The sequence below is a fragment of the Manis javanica genome, chromosome 11 (genome assembly GCF_040802235.1).
Source record: "Manis javanica isolate MJ-LG chromosome 11, MJ_LKY, whole genome shotgun sequence".
Taxonomy (NCBI): Eukaryota; Metazoa; Chordata; class Mammalia; order Pholidota; family Manidae; genus Manis; species Manis javanica.
In genome coordinates, this window is record NC_133166.1 from 75,317,889 (window position 1) to 75,333,956 (window position 16,068).

General features: G+C 37.0%; 1 protein-coding gene across 8 annotated transcripts in view; it reads left to right on the plus strand.

Annotated features, from left to right (window-relative positions):
• The window catches only part of SDCCAG8 (SHH signaling and ciliogenesis regulator SDCCAG8), a 271,642-nt gene that overhangs the window by 122,361 nt on the left and 133,213 nt on the right, over positions 1 to 16,068 (plus strand). For all 8 annotated transcript variants that reach the window (XM_073216700.1, XM_073216702.1, XM_073216703.1 and 5 more), the window contains 2 exons: positions 829 to 963; positions 3,743 to 3,859. In XM_073216700.1, coding sequence (XP_073072801.1) covers positions 829 to 963; positions 3,743 to 3,859 — 252 coding nt within the window. The remainder of the gene's footprint in view (positions 1 to 828; positions 964 to 3,742; positions 3,860 to 16,068) is intronic.

A 16,068-nucleotide genomic window follows, 5' to 3' on the forward strand; every position in this document is an offset into this window, starting at 1 on the left:
TCTAGTCTGATGAGAAAAGCAAACAACTAAAAACAGTGTGATAACAGTGTGCTAAAGCTAGGTAGAGGTGGGGGTGTGATAGAAATTTACACAGGTTGCTGTAGAAGCACATGCCAGAGTGATAATCAAAATATTAACTCACCAGTACAGCAGGGGCTGCAGCCAGTGAGAGTGGATGCCAGCTGCAGACAGTAGGCATGACTCCCAGTCTACACTGGCTGAAAAGCAACTGGGACTCTTTCTTTGTGCTGGGAGGTAGAGGTCAAAGAGGCCTTCCTGGAGGAGAGGAGATGATGCTGAGAGGAACAGGGATAGCTGGATGATGGGAGGGCTGGTGAGGTTTTACCAACAAAGGGCATTGTATAGAACCTCCTCTTTGTTGATATTGGGGGAAGAGGGTTGGGATTCATAGACACCAGTGGCTCTCTCCAAAGACCTGTGCCTCTCCAGCTCTCCCAGTCAGTCCTTTTATGCCTTCCGTGTGGGAGAATGGCTCAAGAGTTGTCTGATTCCTTGACGTCTCTACTGAAATGTATTCATGTCAGTCTCTTCCATAGCTTACATGGCTGGCTGATACCTGTCACCCTAGAATTACAACTAAATCTCTGATTTCATCATCTTGTTATGTGTTTTCCGAAATGAGTGTGAAGACCAAAGAATGACTGGGGGGAAATACATATTTAAGTCATGGGGGATAATGAAGTTGAGAAGTAGAGAAGTGACTTTCAGAGACCAGTGGCCATGCTGAGACTCTCTTAATTCAAGATAGCTTTCATATTTTTATCATCAAGTGACATTATTGTTTAGGACTTTCATTTCCCTTTACAGATGTTGACCCTGTCTCAGAATATTGCCCAGCTGGAGGCCCAGGTGGAAAGGGTTACAAGGGAGAAGGTTTCAGTGACTCATCAACTAGAGGAAATTCAAAGCCAGCTCACTTCCCGGGAAATGGATATCACAAAGGTACAAAGAGAGATTTCAGTTTACTAAGGACTTAAATATTTTATTTGAAAAAAGTTTTCCTAATGTAGAAATCTCAGAAAGACATTTAGAATAGAAAAGTTTTGTTATTTCAAGTTAATAAGGGTGCCCATGATGACCATTTGGCAGACAACTGACTTCCTCTTGGTGGGCTCTGTGCCCAGCGCCCCCAATAAGAAGATGAATCGGACAGAGACAGTGTCCTTGAAGAGCTCAGGAGTTAAGTAGCCCAGACAGACTTGTAAATAAGCAAGTTTTATTACTTTAATTATCTAATCTTCGATAGAACTTGTATTTCTAGATTAGTCAGTTAGGAGTCATTTTTGCCAGAGATAGCATAGAGGTCTGGTCTTCACAATAATACTCTTAAGACATATGGTTACAACATGAAAAGTATGCTTAACAAAAAATTCTCCATTTCCCATTCCTTTTCAGACCTGGTCTCTAAAATCAGGATTCTTATACTAAACTTCTTATTTTATTATTGGTCCTTAAATTCATACTTTAAAATACCACAGAATCTGTGGTATCACAAATTTGTGAGCCAAGAACTAAAATGTTTCATGATCTTAACTGGCTAATGTAAGGTACATATTTAAGAAACACCAGAAACCCATGTAGATTTCAGCAATCAATTGCTTTGAAACTAAGAAACTGAAAACTGGCATGCATGATGCAGTAAGTTAAATCAATTTATTTTTCACCAATACATACATAGATAATGTATACCCCTCTCATACTCTATTTTACTTCTCAACATAGTTTCCTAAATGTTGACACAGTTTTAATGCCATTGTTGCTTTATAGTCTAGTAAGTAAAGTTAATATATTTTAGGAAAGAAAACTTATTTTGCCTTGAAATTCTGTAATTTTCCACTTGTTTTCTAGAATTCTGGCTAGCTAATGTAGACATTTAAAAATAGCATATTTGCCAATATAATTGATGAGTTTGTGTGGAGGTAGGGGTACAAGTTAGGTAATTGGTGCAAAGGAATGGAAATAGTTAACCCAAATTTATGGGTAACAGCTATGAGCATTTTCAGTTCATTACGAGGAGAGAACTTTCTGTTGAAATGTGACATAGTGAGGAAAGAGCACTTTGTTTATAGAATTGTCCAAAAGGCCTCAAGTATCAGAAGAATGTCTTGAGGTTGCTTCCAACCGTGGGATAATATAATTCTAGTACAATTTAATTTATTGACTTATGTTAGATGGAATTTAAGTGTTATGGCTAAGTGTAAGGCAAAGGAACTTTGAAGATAAAATTAAGGGATAAAACAATTTTAAATAGGACCTAATGCTTAGACCTTTATTATACATAATAACTTTGTTTTGGTGTTGGGTTTCAAATACTGTGGTTGTATAATTATTATTTTCTGGTTTTATCAATTTGGACTTCTAAATTTCTCAATATATGTAAATCAAATGGATTGGAATAGTGAAGAACTAAGAAAGAATGTAATTTGGGCACCTTATTTTTTTCTGTCACTCTTAATCTTTAAATTTTATTTAGTTTAAAAATTAATACCTTTTTATAACTTACTTTTTTTGAAATAGGAAGGATCAACTCACACTGAAGGTGTTTGAATTTCAAATCGAATTTTTAGGAATTTTATCCTTTTTGTAGCTTTTTAAGGGCCACTGGGGAGAAGCTTACTGACATTTTCTTCTGTCTTGTCACTGTAACTTTTAAACACAAACTAGTTTATTTTTTAAAGTATTTTTTATTTGAACATAGGAAATGCTTATAGGATTTATAGGTCTATCACTTCAATATGATGAAACTAATTTCTAAAGTTCTAATCATTACTTTTGGAGAAATACCAAAATTGAAAATTTTTAAGCAAGTATAACCGTTGGATGATGCATAATTTTTAAAAGCTTATATTTGCACATTAGAACCTGATTTAGCAGTCTCTTGTATTAATTGATCTCTCTGTAGGTTCTCAGTTATGTCATAGGCTCATATAATTTCATGATTTAGATTTATCTGCTAATTGAATTTTCTAACATACCTGCCTGTCTGTCTAAGCCCTGGATTGAAAAAACAAGTGTATAAAGGATGGTATACAACAGTTTAAAGATACTGTGTGTATTCTTCATTTTAACATTTTCCTATTGTGTTGAATGCTACAGTTATAGATGTAGATTTTGCTTAGATCCAGTCTGTGACTTTTGCCACACAATCTTTCTTAACTTAAGTACATAGTATTGTACATGATAAGATTGATTTTTATCTGCTGATATGTAAATACCATATATCTAAATATCAATGTATAGTATAGTTTAACAGAGAAAAATTACTTTATAAATTTATTTAAATAAAAACCTAACTGATAAAGTATTTAAAGGAGTTTTATGACTTACAATGTCTATTTAACCTTAGCAATTGTAATGAATGATAACATACCTTAATATTATAATTAATAATTTTACCTAGTTAAAATTGAGATAATAGTGCATTTTTGGATGGTAGTATGCAATTAAAACTTATTTTACATAAAAAATCTTGTACATGTTACTTAAATTCCTTAGAAATGCATTCTTTATCTGTAATTTAAAATTATTAGACTCAGTAATACCTGAGATTGCCTCCACATTTTAACAGAATGTATTGAATATTCTGATAGAAAATGCCATTCTTAGCAAAGTTCTGTTGTAGTTTATTCATATGACCTCCAGGGGGCACCAAAAGATCTCATTGCAGTCACTGCCTGGTAGATTCCAGCAGCTATTGATATAGTTTTTAATAATCTAACAGGTGTGTGGGGAAATGCGCTATCAATTGAATAAAACCACAATGGAGAAGGAGGAGGCAGAGAAGGAGCACAGAAAGTACAGAACAAAAACTATAATAGATCTTGACATTAAAGACCAGGTAAGAAATGATTCAAGTGTAACTGCAGCAATTAAAGCCATAACTAACATTCTTTCTGAAGTTGAGGTGATTTTATTTCCTGAGACATTAATTTGTATTATATTGTTTCTAACTAATGGAACGATCCAGTTTATACTATTAAAAGAATTTCATTTATAGTTGCCTAAAATTATCACCTTTCACATAAAATGGTGAGAATACAACTGCATGCATATAAAATTCCAATCTGACAGGTCATAAATATACATTTGGATATGTGTATCTATTACTTACAAAAGTAAAAAAAAAAACATTCTAATGCACAGTTTGAACCTAAAATATACGTACATAAAGTTCTTGAAAGATGCCAACTTGAATCCAATTTTAAGTGAAAAAGTTTAAAATTTGTAACATGAGATGAGTTGATATGTAAATATGTCAATCAAATTGATTGTTGGCAGAGTGAAACCAGTTCTAACTAAGATAACCATGAATATGTTTGCTCAGGAAGCCTAAATACAGTGAAGTTAGAAATGTTAGGGGAAAATGCTGCTTACTTCAATTTCATTTTGAGCAGATGTTTTATGTTATGTCTTTGTTGAGACCATGTAGATACTCCAATTTTAATTGACAATGTGGATAAAGTTTTTAGAGATGCAGTTCTAATAGGCTGGCTTTTGATTTTCTATTTTTACATTGCAGTACAGAACATTGAAGGCTTTTCCTTTATATTCAGTGAAAGCAGGTTGATAAATCTATTCAATTAAAATAAGACTGAGTTCTCAGTGACAATATTTTAAAGAACTCACCACAATTTCAAAATAGGTAGCCCCAAGTAAATTTTTTTTGAGATGTATTTCTAGTTCAAAGATTTTTATTGTATTTTCCCACGTTTTCCTTTCAACTCAACTCTATGCAGATGACACAAAGATAATTGTGATAAGTATTAAAAATGAATGATAATGAAATTTAGTACAGTTTTCCAAGTCATAACTGAAATCCCTGGCACTAAATTAAAATCTAAACAGCCATACTCAAATGCTGTTTCTGTATCACTATATTCCAAGTATTATGAGTTTCATGTTTTCAGAAGAATTTTCATTATTAACATGTTCAGAATATGAAGCTATTTTATTCTGTCCAGTTGGGGGCGTGCCTGATAGTGGAATTGAAAACGCTTTCTATCAGGTGTGGGACTGTCAAACCAAACTCAGAACTTTCCTTTCCTGATGTGTTATGATTTATTTTTTAAGGTATCATATCATAATTTTAAGGTATTATTTTTTAAGGCCCACTAGCATTATTATGCCTTTGTGTTATTCTACAGCATATGCCAGCATAACATTTTACACTAACTGGCAAAATATAGTGAAGAAGTCTCTGAGTTGTTGAAAATTACATTATAATGTTCTGGAGAAAAAAAAACAATCAGATTTTATCAAAACAGTAAGATTATAATATCACTTGTAAATTAATAGCATGGATAGAAAAGTATGTAATATTTGCTTTTATCACTTTATCTCATTTTAATTAATAAGTAATGATGTGGAGCCTGAAGTTGCTGGATTTTAAGAGGGGCAGTTTTCTTTTTAAACAGTTCCTGCAAAATAGTGAAGCATTAACAGTTTTCATAGTGATGTGTAATGTTGCTTTTAGATAGAGATGTGCGTTTTTACAAGGTCAGAGAGTTAGAAATAAAACCTATGAATGGTTACAAGATGTTTGTGATGTCAAATGCTTGTTACCATTTTTTCTTGTACAGAATGTAAGGAAATCTTATAGGTACTCTTTGTAATGGTTTTGTATTGCCCAGACAGTTTCAGAAAAGAAAGTAGTGGTGTCTCATTCCACGGATGATCTGGAGTAGCAAAGCAGCAATTGTTCTTTGGTCTTTCAGCCATGACCTGACCTTCTGTCTGGAAGACCCAAGAGCTACTTTGCTTGGCCGCCATCTGCACTCAAGAGAGAAATTTACATTTAACTTTTGAAAGCTGGGCATGTGCAGCACTTACCTGAAATATCCATAATAATATAAAGCATATTTAACTTTTAAAAAGTTACATATCATTCTATTTGGAATAATAAGAAGGGTATCTCTAGGTTTATAAACAAAGTGTTCCTTGTAATACAATCATTTGATTCATATTTTTGTTAATCTGACCTCTTGATAACATTTTAAAAGTAGGTGGGAAACTGAGAGATTGGAATGTGGGGAGAACATGAGCTTTTTGATGTATACAAATAGGGCAAATGGTTGACCACCCAAATTGTTTTTCTTGTGACCCGGGCCTTGACTCTGGCACAATTAGAAGGAAAGGTCAGGAGAGTGACAATGGCACTCTCTTCTTCCCACTTTCTCCTTTTCTTTTTTATATTGTGTTAGGTTTATCCTTTCCATCAGCTCCTTTGCATCACATCTTAAAGAGCTCTGGTCAGCCTCAGAGGATGCTTCTTGCACACACAAAAAAAAGACATTTGGTTCGGAGAAGAAGGAAAAATCTGAATTCTAATTTTTAGGCAGCACACACACACACACACACACACACACACACACACACACACACACTACATTATGGGGATTTAAAAACATATGTGAGAGGATAAAGAGAATATTTTAATTAATTCCCACTACACATTTCTATCACCTAGGTTCATCATTTTGGCAATTCTGTTTCATCTCACATTTTTTTCTCCTCCTTCGTCTTCATCATCTGTGTCATCTCTGTCCCATCTTTTTCTTCTCCATCTTCTCTTCTTCCTCATCCTCTTCTTCTGTCTTCTTTGTCCACTTGTTTTGCTGATATATTTAAAGGTCTCAGACATCATGTTATTTCAGGAAGGACTTTTTCCTAGTTATTATGTCATCATCACACTAACCATTTTAGCAGTAGTTCTTTAATGTCATATAATGCCCAACCCATACTTAGAGTTCTTGGACTATCTCAATAGTGTGTGTTTCACAGTTGCCTTATTCAAATCCGGGAAACAGGTATGTTTTTGTATGTTGGAATATGATGTCTTACCTTCTTTAATAGGAAATAGGAAATGAAGGGAAAGCTTAGAAAATGTTCAACTTTCTCTCTCTGTTGCTGTCTTCCTACATTTCATACATAATGTTCTGATTGTGCTTTATATTTATAAGATACCTTCTCATCATTCTAAAGAAAAAGTTATCAGTCCTGTATCACACTATCAGAGGGAAATGGCTATCCTGCAACACCCCCAATCTTCATGCCCTGAAAGGATCCCTGTACAATCTGAAACCCAAAACAATTTCAGAGCCTTCCACTTAAGGTTTAGGAATGCTGCGGGAAGCCCTGTCATTACCCTGGCATTACAGAGGTAGCTGACTCTGAACTGACTGATGCATACTTGGGATTTTCTTTGTCAACTTTCATTCTGGTAGATGAATCTCAGAAGGTGATTCTTTTTAGCTCCTAACCTTTGATCAGGCCCTAGTGCAAAAGGAAACTACAAGAAAAAAAGTGATACTAAAGGTACTAAAATATAAGATGTTTTCCTTTCTTCTGCACTCTGTCTGTCTCTTTAGCCTCCTTGCAGCGCAGGGATGCTCATGGGGGAGTGTAGACCCCCGCAAGTGCCCCATGACTGGGTGAGCACATGGGCCCTTGATATGTGGGTTCTCCTCGCCACGAGCGACAGGAATGACACGCTACACCCCTGTGGGGAGGGGAGGGAGTGAATCTTCTCCATCCCAAGGTGGTCAGGTGGATGACCCCCTAGAGGTTGCAGTGGAGGGGTGGCTACCTCCATTCCTGCCCTGACACACTCAACCCAGCCTTCCCCAGCTCACATCTGGACTCACATCCGAGGCAAAAGATAAGAACAGAATATGTGCCTCCCCCTGCCCCCACCCCGCCAGGACCTGGTCCCACCCAAGGCAGAGGCCAGCAGGGTTCCAAATTAGGGACAGGAAAGAGGAAGCTGGAGGGGTACAACTGTCTGAGAACTTCCCAGGGCTGCAAGTGAGAGGAAGACCATAGATGGGGGCAGGGCTTCCAGTGGCCCATCGGTTTCCCTCACAAAACACAAATTCTAACATAAAGGCATTAAGGATTCAAGAGATCAGCCACAGCATTAAACAGCAGCCAGGGCCCTTCTCAAATGGGGGCCCTGTGTGACTGCACTGGTCACATGCCCATGAGGCTACCTTGGCCGTGGAGATAGGCAGGCGGAAGTTCCTGTGCTGAGGTACACACCACTTCTCACTTACATACACCACATGCGTGTATGTTTAACACGCCCACGTGCCCCGTGTCTGCGGGAGCGTGGCCAGCTGCAGCCCTGGGCCAGATATGATCTGCCGCATTTTTTACCAAAGCTTAATGCACAGCCACACCCATTTGTGAAGGGGTCTGCAGCTGCCCCCCTGCTACAAAGGCAGAGTTGAAGAGTTCCCACAGATACCACAGAGCCCGCAAAAGCCAAAATATTAACTGAGTCTTTACAGAAAAAGTTTGACATCCCCTTCCCTAAGTACAGAAACACAACCGTGTGTTTTAAGAGAAACCCTCCTTACTATAATTTGAGCTTTGAGTCTGAAAACCCATCACCCTTAAATTATAACGTAATGGTTTTGGAGTATTTTGCATTACAGCAAATGTGCTTCATCTTCTGTCTCTTAGTTACCTCTTGATATTGTCAGGTCAGTGTCACAATGTCATTATCTTATTAGTGGCACATGGCTTAATAATGGCTTGGTTGGGAGCATAAATATAAACATAAAAACTGTTTTATAATTTTTTTAGGTTGGTACAGTTTTTTTCAGAGATAAGACTTTCTTACCCTTATTGTTTAAATTATTAACTTTGAACTAGAGACTACAATTGAGTACGAAGCATTGAAGTTCAAAATTACCTGACTGGGGTAATCCAAGCAAATCTGTAAGAGTGGAGCACATGCACAAAAGAAATAAGTTAGAAAATTTTGACTGGAAGAATTAGGGCAAAAAAAGAATTTGTGGGTTGCTCCTATGTCCAGCACTATGATTCAGCACTTGAATACTGACCTTAAATGTGGACTGTATCAAGATAGGAATTATTTCCTAAGTTCAGTGGAATTAATTAGGTTGTTGGAAGAAGCGCATCTATTTTGTAAGGTTTTGTTTAAAGATGAGAGGAAGCCCAGCAAGTCCTAAAAGTAAGTCCTACTTAAGGCCAGAAAAATAAAAGCAATAAGGAAAAGTTGAAGAATTGGCCTTTTCTCTTGGCAAAGACAAACATGGCTTCACCATCTTCAAGGACTTGCCAGATTCTTTCAAGGAGAATGTTAAACACCTGCTCTTGATCTTTAATATGGAAAGAATAAGAACAAAGCAATTAAATCACAGCAAACTGGAAATCACAATAGCCTGAAATAAGAACTTTCTGATTTCAGCAAAAAGATTGAAACAGATTGCTGCAACAGGCCATGGAACTTTCTCTTCTGAAATGTTTAGTTTTACACAGTAGCAGCAGTATGCTTTACCTGAAGACCCAGCTAATGGACCTCTGAGGTCCACTGTCTTTGTTTTGATTCTGGAAACATCCTGGGGTTATTTCATTGAATCTGTTAAAAGTGGCTCATGGTGGTATTAGTCTTTTCTACTTGTGATTTAGCACCTCCAGATTAAAATCCTGTCCAACTTTGTTCTCTGCTTTGTGTCTGTAAAGCTGTTTACTCTCTTCAGAAGGCTTTTGGGGAATATACTGAGATAACGGATGGCTTCTGGAGAACTAGTCTTCAGAGGTGTGTGTATCCAGCTACCACTGTGGTCTCACTTCTCTCTCTAAAGTATGACTGGGAGAGGGGCCACCTGGGCATGCCGGTAGCACATGTAATCACTCGGTCCTGGTGATGACAGAGTTGCTCTCTAGTGTTCTTCACACCCTCTTCCAGGGCTGGAGGCTTAGCACATTCCTTTCCTTACTTCTCACTCAGACAACAGCCATCCAGGAGGGCTTGGCCTACTCAGACCAGGATACTAGGCACAGAGGGGGTGGGAACTAGAAGACCCAGGTCCTGCCCTTAGGGAGTTTATATTCTAGTTGAGGAGACAGAGTACACATTCGAACATGCCTTAAAATACTTGCAAAGCAGCATATCGACAAGTGCAAATTAATGTAGTGTGAACTTCATGCTGGCTACAGCCCATGAGAAGGAGAATCTGGTTCCATGTGTGTGATGCAATAAAGTTTTTTTTATAGCATCTTCCCTAAGTATGCCCTAAAGCATTGTTCAGCATACTTAGATAAATTTGTGTTCTTATCACAGCCTAACCAAGAATTCTGAGAATATTCTTCAGCCTGGCATATGTCTAATAAATCAGCTTCTTTTGTTCCTGCTCTGTGTGATGCTTGAATGGGACAAATAGGATTATGTAAATAATTTAAAACATCTCCATTTAATAAGAGATTATTGAATTTATCCTGTTTCTAAAACACCATGTAAAGTTAATTTCTTCATTTTAAATCACAATTATGTTGGTAAAGTCACAAAATTAGCAGTAAAAATGTGAGTTTGATATTTTTTGCACAAAGGAACAGTTCCAAATCAGCCCAGTGAATAATACCAAGTTAGAAATCCTTGGTGCATTTAACATTTAGTAACTTGGTTAATGATTTGAGCAATGGTTTTAGGTGGTAGTATGTATGTACCTCATTCATAAAAACACTCAAATTCATATGCTCAAGAAAGTCATTTGATTCTCTAGCAAAGATGATGATACTATTCACTATAATACATATTTTTTAAATCAAACATCCAAGAAGAAACAGTATATGTGAAGATAGCAATTTAGGGCTATTTATAGATAAGGGCACAAATAGGAAACAAAACAAGACCATTTAGAAATAATATGCCTTGTAGGATAAGCATTTAGATATAAATCTTTGCTTTGAATAGGAATATGAAACTGTAAACTGAACTCAAGGAATATTTTTGTGTTTTAAGTAAGTCATAAGATTTATCAACTACTGGCCCACAAGAAATAATTTTTGCTACATTTTCAGTTACAGTGGATGATACCTATTTTGGTCCTTAAAAATTTTTCTGCATGCTTATTTTAACTTTAAAAGTTGGACTCACAAGGCCAGCCTGCCAGCCTTGCAGAATACCTTCTCAGGTACCACGTCTGCAATTCTGGGAAGTACCACAGGGCAGCAGTTCCTTGAGTGTATGTCCTTGCAGGCAGCCACCTGAGAGGCATCAGGCATAGGACAACCACATCCACTTTTTTTACAGTCCAGGCATATCAGTAGCAGTATAAATATTGCTACTTGCTACATATGTATATACTTTGAAACAATATTTATTGTATAAACATAAGCACATTCACAGAAGCCAATAATTCCGTCATCCAAAAGAGCAAATTGTTTTCATTTTTCTGTTTTACTTTCCACTTTTTGTCCATATGCATATATAATATTTGCAAGCAGGAAACAGAGCCTAGATAGAATTTTGGTTTTTAGTTTTTTCACTGAACAATAACTTAAGAACTTTTATGTCCCACTGCTTATTCTTCATGGTGGCCACTTTAACATGGCCATTTACAGTACTTCAGAAGGGAAAGGGTAGTCAGGTTTTGGACAGAACAGACACTGTTACAAGCTTAGAATCCTTTCACCCTAAACTTCATTTGTTGTTTTAATTCAGAGATCATATATTGTATACACTGTGCTGGCCTAGAAGTTCTTGAAGAAAGGAATATTTAAGACAGGTATGCAAATATATATTGTCAAAGAGATCATAGTAACTGTCACTTCCCAACTACAAAAGGGTATGGGAATTTAGAAGACAGAGAGATAACATCCTTGAAGGATGGTCAGGTCGTTGCCCAACGTAGATGGGAGAGAAGGCATTTTGGTTGGAAGGTCCAATGTGGCAGCTTAAGCGAAGGAATGGGGATAGTGTGGGGAGGAGCTGATTGGGGGAGAGGATGCATTCAGGAACATATCTGTATTTTGATTTCACAGCATATTGTAGAACTGACCCCAACATTGCAAGCACCCCATCTTTATTACAAAGGATTGCTCTTGGAAAATGAGCTTCTAGAAGGCTCCAAGTCCCAGTATAATTGCCTACATAAAACATACTGCATGCCTGAAGTCAGGCATAGAGTCCTGTTATATTTTGGCAACTTTTACATAGGTTTTTTTTTTATTTTGTTATCATTAATCTACAATTACATGAAGAACATTATGTTTACTAGGCTCCCTCCTTCACCAACTCCCCCTACACACCCCATTACAGTCACTTTCCATCAGCGTAGTAAGATGCTGTAGAATCACTAATTGTCTTCACTGTATTGCCCAGACCTCCCCATGCCCACCCACATTATACATGCTAATCGTAATGCCCCCTTTCCTTTACCCCACCCTTATCCCTCCCTTCCCACCCATCCTACCTAGTCCCTTTCCCTTTGGTAACTGTTAGTCCATTCTTGGGCTCTGTGATTTCTGCTGCTGTTTTGTTCCTTCCGTTATTATTTGTTCTTATACTCCACAAATGATTGAAATCATCTGATACTTGTCTTTCTCTGCCTGACTTAGTTCACTGAACATAATACCCTCTAGCTCCATCCATGTTGTTGCAAATTGTAGGATTTGTTTTCTTCTTATGGCTGACTAATATTCCACTGTGTATATGTACCACATCTTCTTTATCCATTCATCTACTGATGGACATTTAGGTTGCTTCCATTTCTTGGCAATTGCATATAATCCTGTGATAAACATAGGGGTGCATTTGTCTTTTTCAAACTGGGCTGCTGCATTCTTAGGGTAAATTCCTAGAAGTGGAATTCCTGGGTCAAATGGTATGTCTATTTTGAGCTTTTTGAGGAACCTCCATACTGCTTTCCACAATGGTTGAACTAATTTACATTCCCACCAGGAGTGTAGGAGGGTTCCCCATTCTCCACAACCTTGCCAACATCTGTTGTTATTTGTCTTTTGGGTGGTGGCGATCCTTACTGGTGTGAGATGATATCTCATTGTGGTTTTAATTTGCATTTCTCTGATGACTAGCGATGTGGAGCATCTTTTCATGTGTCTGTTGGCCGTCTGAATTTCTTCTTTGGAGAACTGTCTGTTCATCTCCTCTGCCCAATTTTTAATTGGATTATTTGCTTTTTGTTTGTTGAGGTGCATGAGCTCTTTATATATTTTGGATGTCCGCCGTTTATCAGATCTGTCATTTATGAATATATTTTCCCATACTGTAGGATACCTTTTTGTTCTATTGATGGTGTCCTTTGCTGTACAGAAGCTTTTCAGCTTGATGTAGTCCCACTTGTTCATTTTTGCTTTTGTTTCCCTTCCCCAGGGAGATATGTTCATGAAGAAGTTGCTCATGTTTATGTCCAAGAGATTTTTGCCTATGTTTTTTTCTAGGAGTTTTATGGTTTCATGACTCACATTCACGTCTTTGATCCATTTCGAATTTATTTTTGTGTATGGGGTTAGACAGTGATCCAGTTTCATTCTCTTACATGTAGCTGTCCAGTTTTGCCAGCACCATCTGTTGAGGAGACTGTCATTTCCCCATTGTATGTCCATGGCTTCTTTATCATATATTAATTGACCAAATATGTTTGGGTTAATGTCTGGAGTCTCTATTCTGTTCCACTGGTCTGTGGCTCTGTTCTTGTGCCAGTACGAAATTATCTTGATTACTGTGGCTTTGTAGTAGAGCTTGAAGTTGGGGAGCAAGATCCACCCCCCCATCCCCCCCATTTTATTATTCCTTCTCAGGATTACTTTGGCTGTTCTGGGTCTTTGGTGTTTCCATATGAATTTTTGAACTATTTGTTCCTGTTTGTTTAAGAATGTTGTTGATAATTTGATAGGGATTGCATCAAGTCTGTATATTGCTTTGGGCAGGATGGCCATTTTGATGATATTAATTCTTCCAAGCCAAGAGCATGGGATGAGTTTCCATTTGTTAGTGACCTCTTTAATTTCTCTTAAGAGTGTCTTATAGTTTTCAGGGTAGAGGTCTTTCACTTCCTTGGTTAGGTTTATTCCTAGGTATTTTACTCTTTTTGATGCAGTTGTGAATGGAATTGTTTTCCTGATTTCTCTATTAGTTCATTGTTAGTGTATAGGAAAGCCACAGATTTCTGTGTGTTAATTTTGTATCCTGCAACTTTGCTATATTCCGATATTAGTTCTAGTAGTTTTGGAGTGGAGTCTTTAGGGTTTTTTATGTACAATATGATGTCATCTGCAAATAGTGACAGTTTGACTTCTTCTTTACCAGTTTGGATTGGTTGTATTTCTTTGTTTTGTCTGATTGCCATGGCTAGGACCTCCAGTACTATTTTGGATAACAGTGGGGAGAGTGGACATCCCTGTCTTGTCCCGATCTCAGAGGAAAAGCTTTCAGTTTCTTGCTGTTCAGTATGATGTTGGCTGTGGGCTTAACTATATATGGCCTTTATTATGTTGAGGTACTTGCCCTGTATACCCATTTTGCTGAGAGTTTTTATCATGAACGGATGTTGGATTTGTCCAATGCTTTTTCAGCATCTATGGAGATGATCATGTGGTTTTAGTCTTTCTTTTTGTTTATGTGGTGGATGATGTTGGCAGATTTTTGTATGTTGTACCATCCTTGCATCCCTGGGATGAATCCCACTTGGTCATGGTGTATGATCCTTTTGATGTATTTTCGAATTCAGTTTGCTAATATTTTGTTGAGTATTTTTGCATGTATGTTCATCAGGGATATTGGTCTGTAATTTTCTGTTTTGGTGGGGTCTTTGCCTGGTTTTGGTATTAGGGTGATGTTGGCTTCATAGAATGAATTTGGGAGTATTCCCTCCTCTTCTATTTTTTGGAAGAGTTTAAGGAGAATGGGTATTATGTCTTCTCTGTATGTCTGATAAAATTCCAAGGTAAATCCATATGACCTTGTTTTGTTCCTGGGTAGCTTTTTGATTACCGCTTCAATTTCTTTGCTGGCAATTGGTTGGTTTAGATTTTGTGTTTCTTCCTTGGTCAGTCTTGGAAGGTTGTATTTTTCTAAGAGTTGTCCATTTCCCTAGGTTTTCCAGTTTGTTAGCATATAGGTTTTCATAGTATTCTCTAATAATTTTTGGTATTTCTGTGGGGTTCCATCGTGATTTTTCCTTTCTCGTTTCTGATTCTGTTGATGTATGTTGATTCTCTTTTTCTCTTAATAAGTGTGGCTTGAGGCTTACCTATTTGTTTATTTTCTCAAAGAACCAGCTCTTGGTTCCATTGATTTTTTTTCTATTGTTTTATTCTTCTCAATTTTATTTATTTCTTCTCTTATCTTTATTATGTCCCTCATTCTGCTGACTTTAGCCCTCATTTGTTCTTCTTTTTGAAATTTCGATAATTGTGACATTAGAGTATTCAGTTGGGATTGTTCTTCCTTCTTTAAATATGCCTGAATTGCTGTATACTTTCCTCTTAGGTCTGCTTTTGCTGCATCCCACAGAAGTTGGGGCTTTGTGTTGTTTTTGTCATTTATTTCCATGTATTGCTGGATCTCCATTTTAATTTGGTCATTGATCCATTGACCATTTAGAAGCATGTTGTTAAGCCTCCATGTGTTTGTGAGCCTTTTAGCTTTCTTTGTACAATTTATTTCTAGTTTTATGCCTTTGTGGTCTGAAAAGTTGGTTGGTAGAATTTCAATCTTTTAGAATTTACTGAGGCTCTTTTTGTGGGCTAGTATGTGGTCTATTCTGGAGAATGTTCAATGTGCACTTGAGAAGAATGCGTATCCTCTTGCTTTTGAATGTAGAGTTCTATAGATGTCTATTAGGTCCATCTGTTCTAGTGTGTTGTTTAGTGCGTCTGTGTCCTTACTTATTTTCTGTCTGGTGGATCTATCCTTTGGAGTGAGTGGTGTGTTAAAGTCTCCTAAAATGAATGCATTGCATTCTATTTCCTCCTTTAGTTCTGTTAGTATTTGTTTCACATATGGTGGTGCGCCTGTGTTGGGTGCATATATATTTATAATGGTTATATCATCTTGTTGGACTGAGCCCTTTTCATTATGTAGTGTCCTTCCTTATGTCTTGTGACTTTGTTTGAAATCTATTTTTCTGATACTTGTATGGCAACACCTGCTTTTTTCTCCTTGTTGTTTGCATGAAATATCTTTTTCCATCCCTTCACTTTTAGTCTGTGCATGTCTTTGGGTTTGAGATGGGTCTCTTATAAGCAGCATATAGATGGGTGTTGCTTTTTTTATCC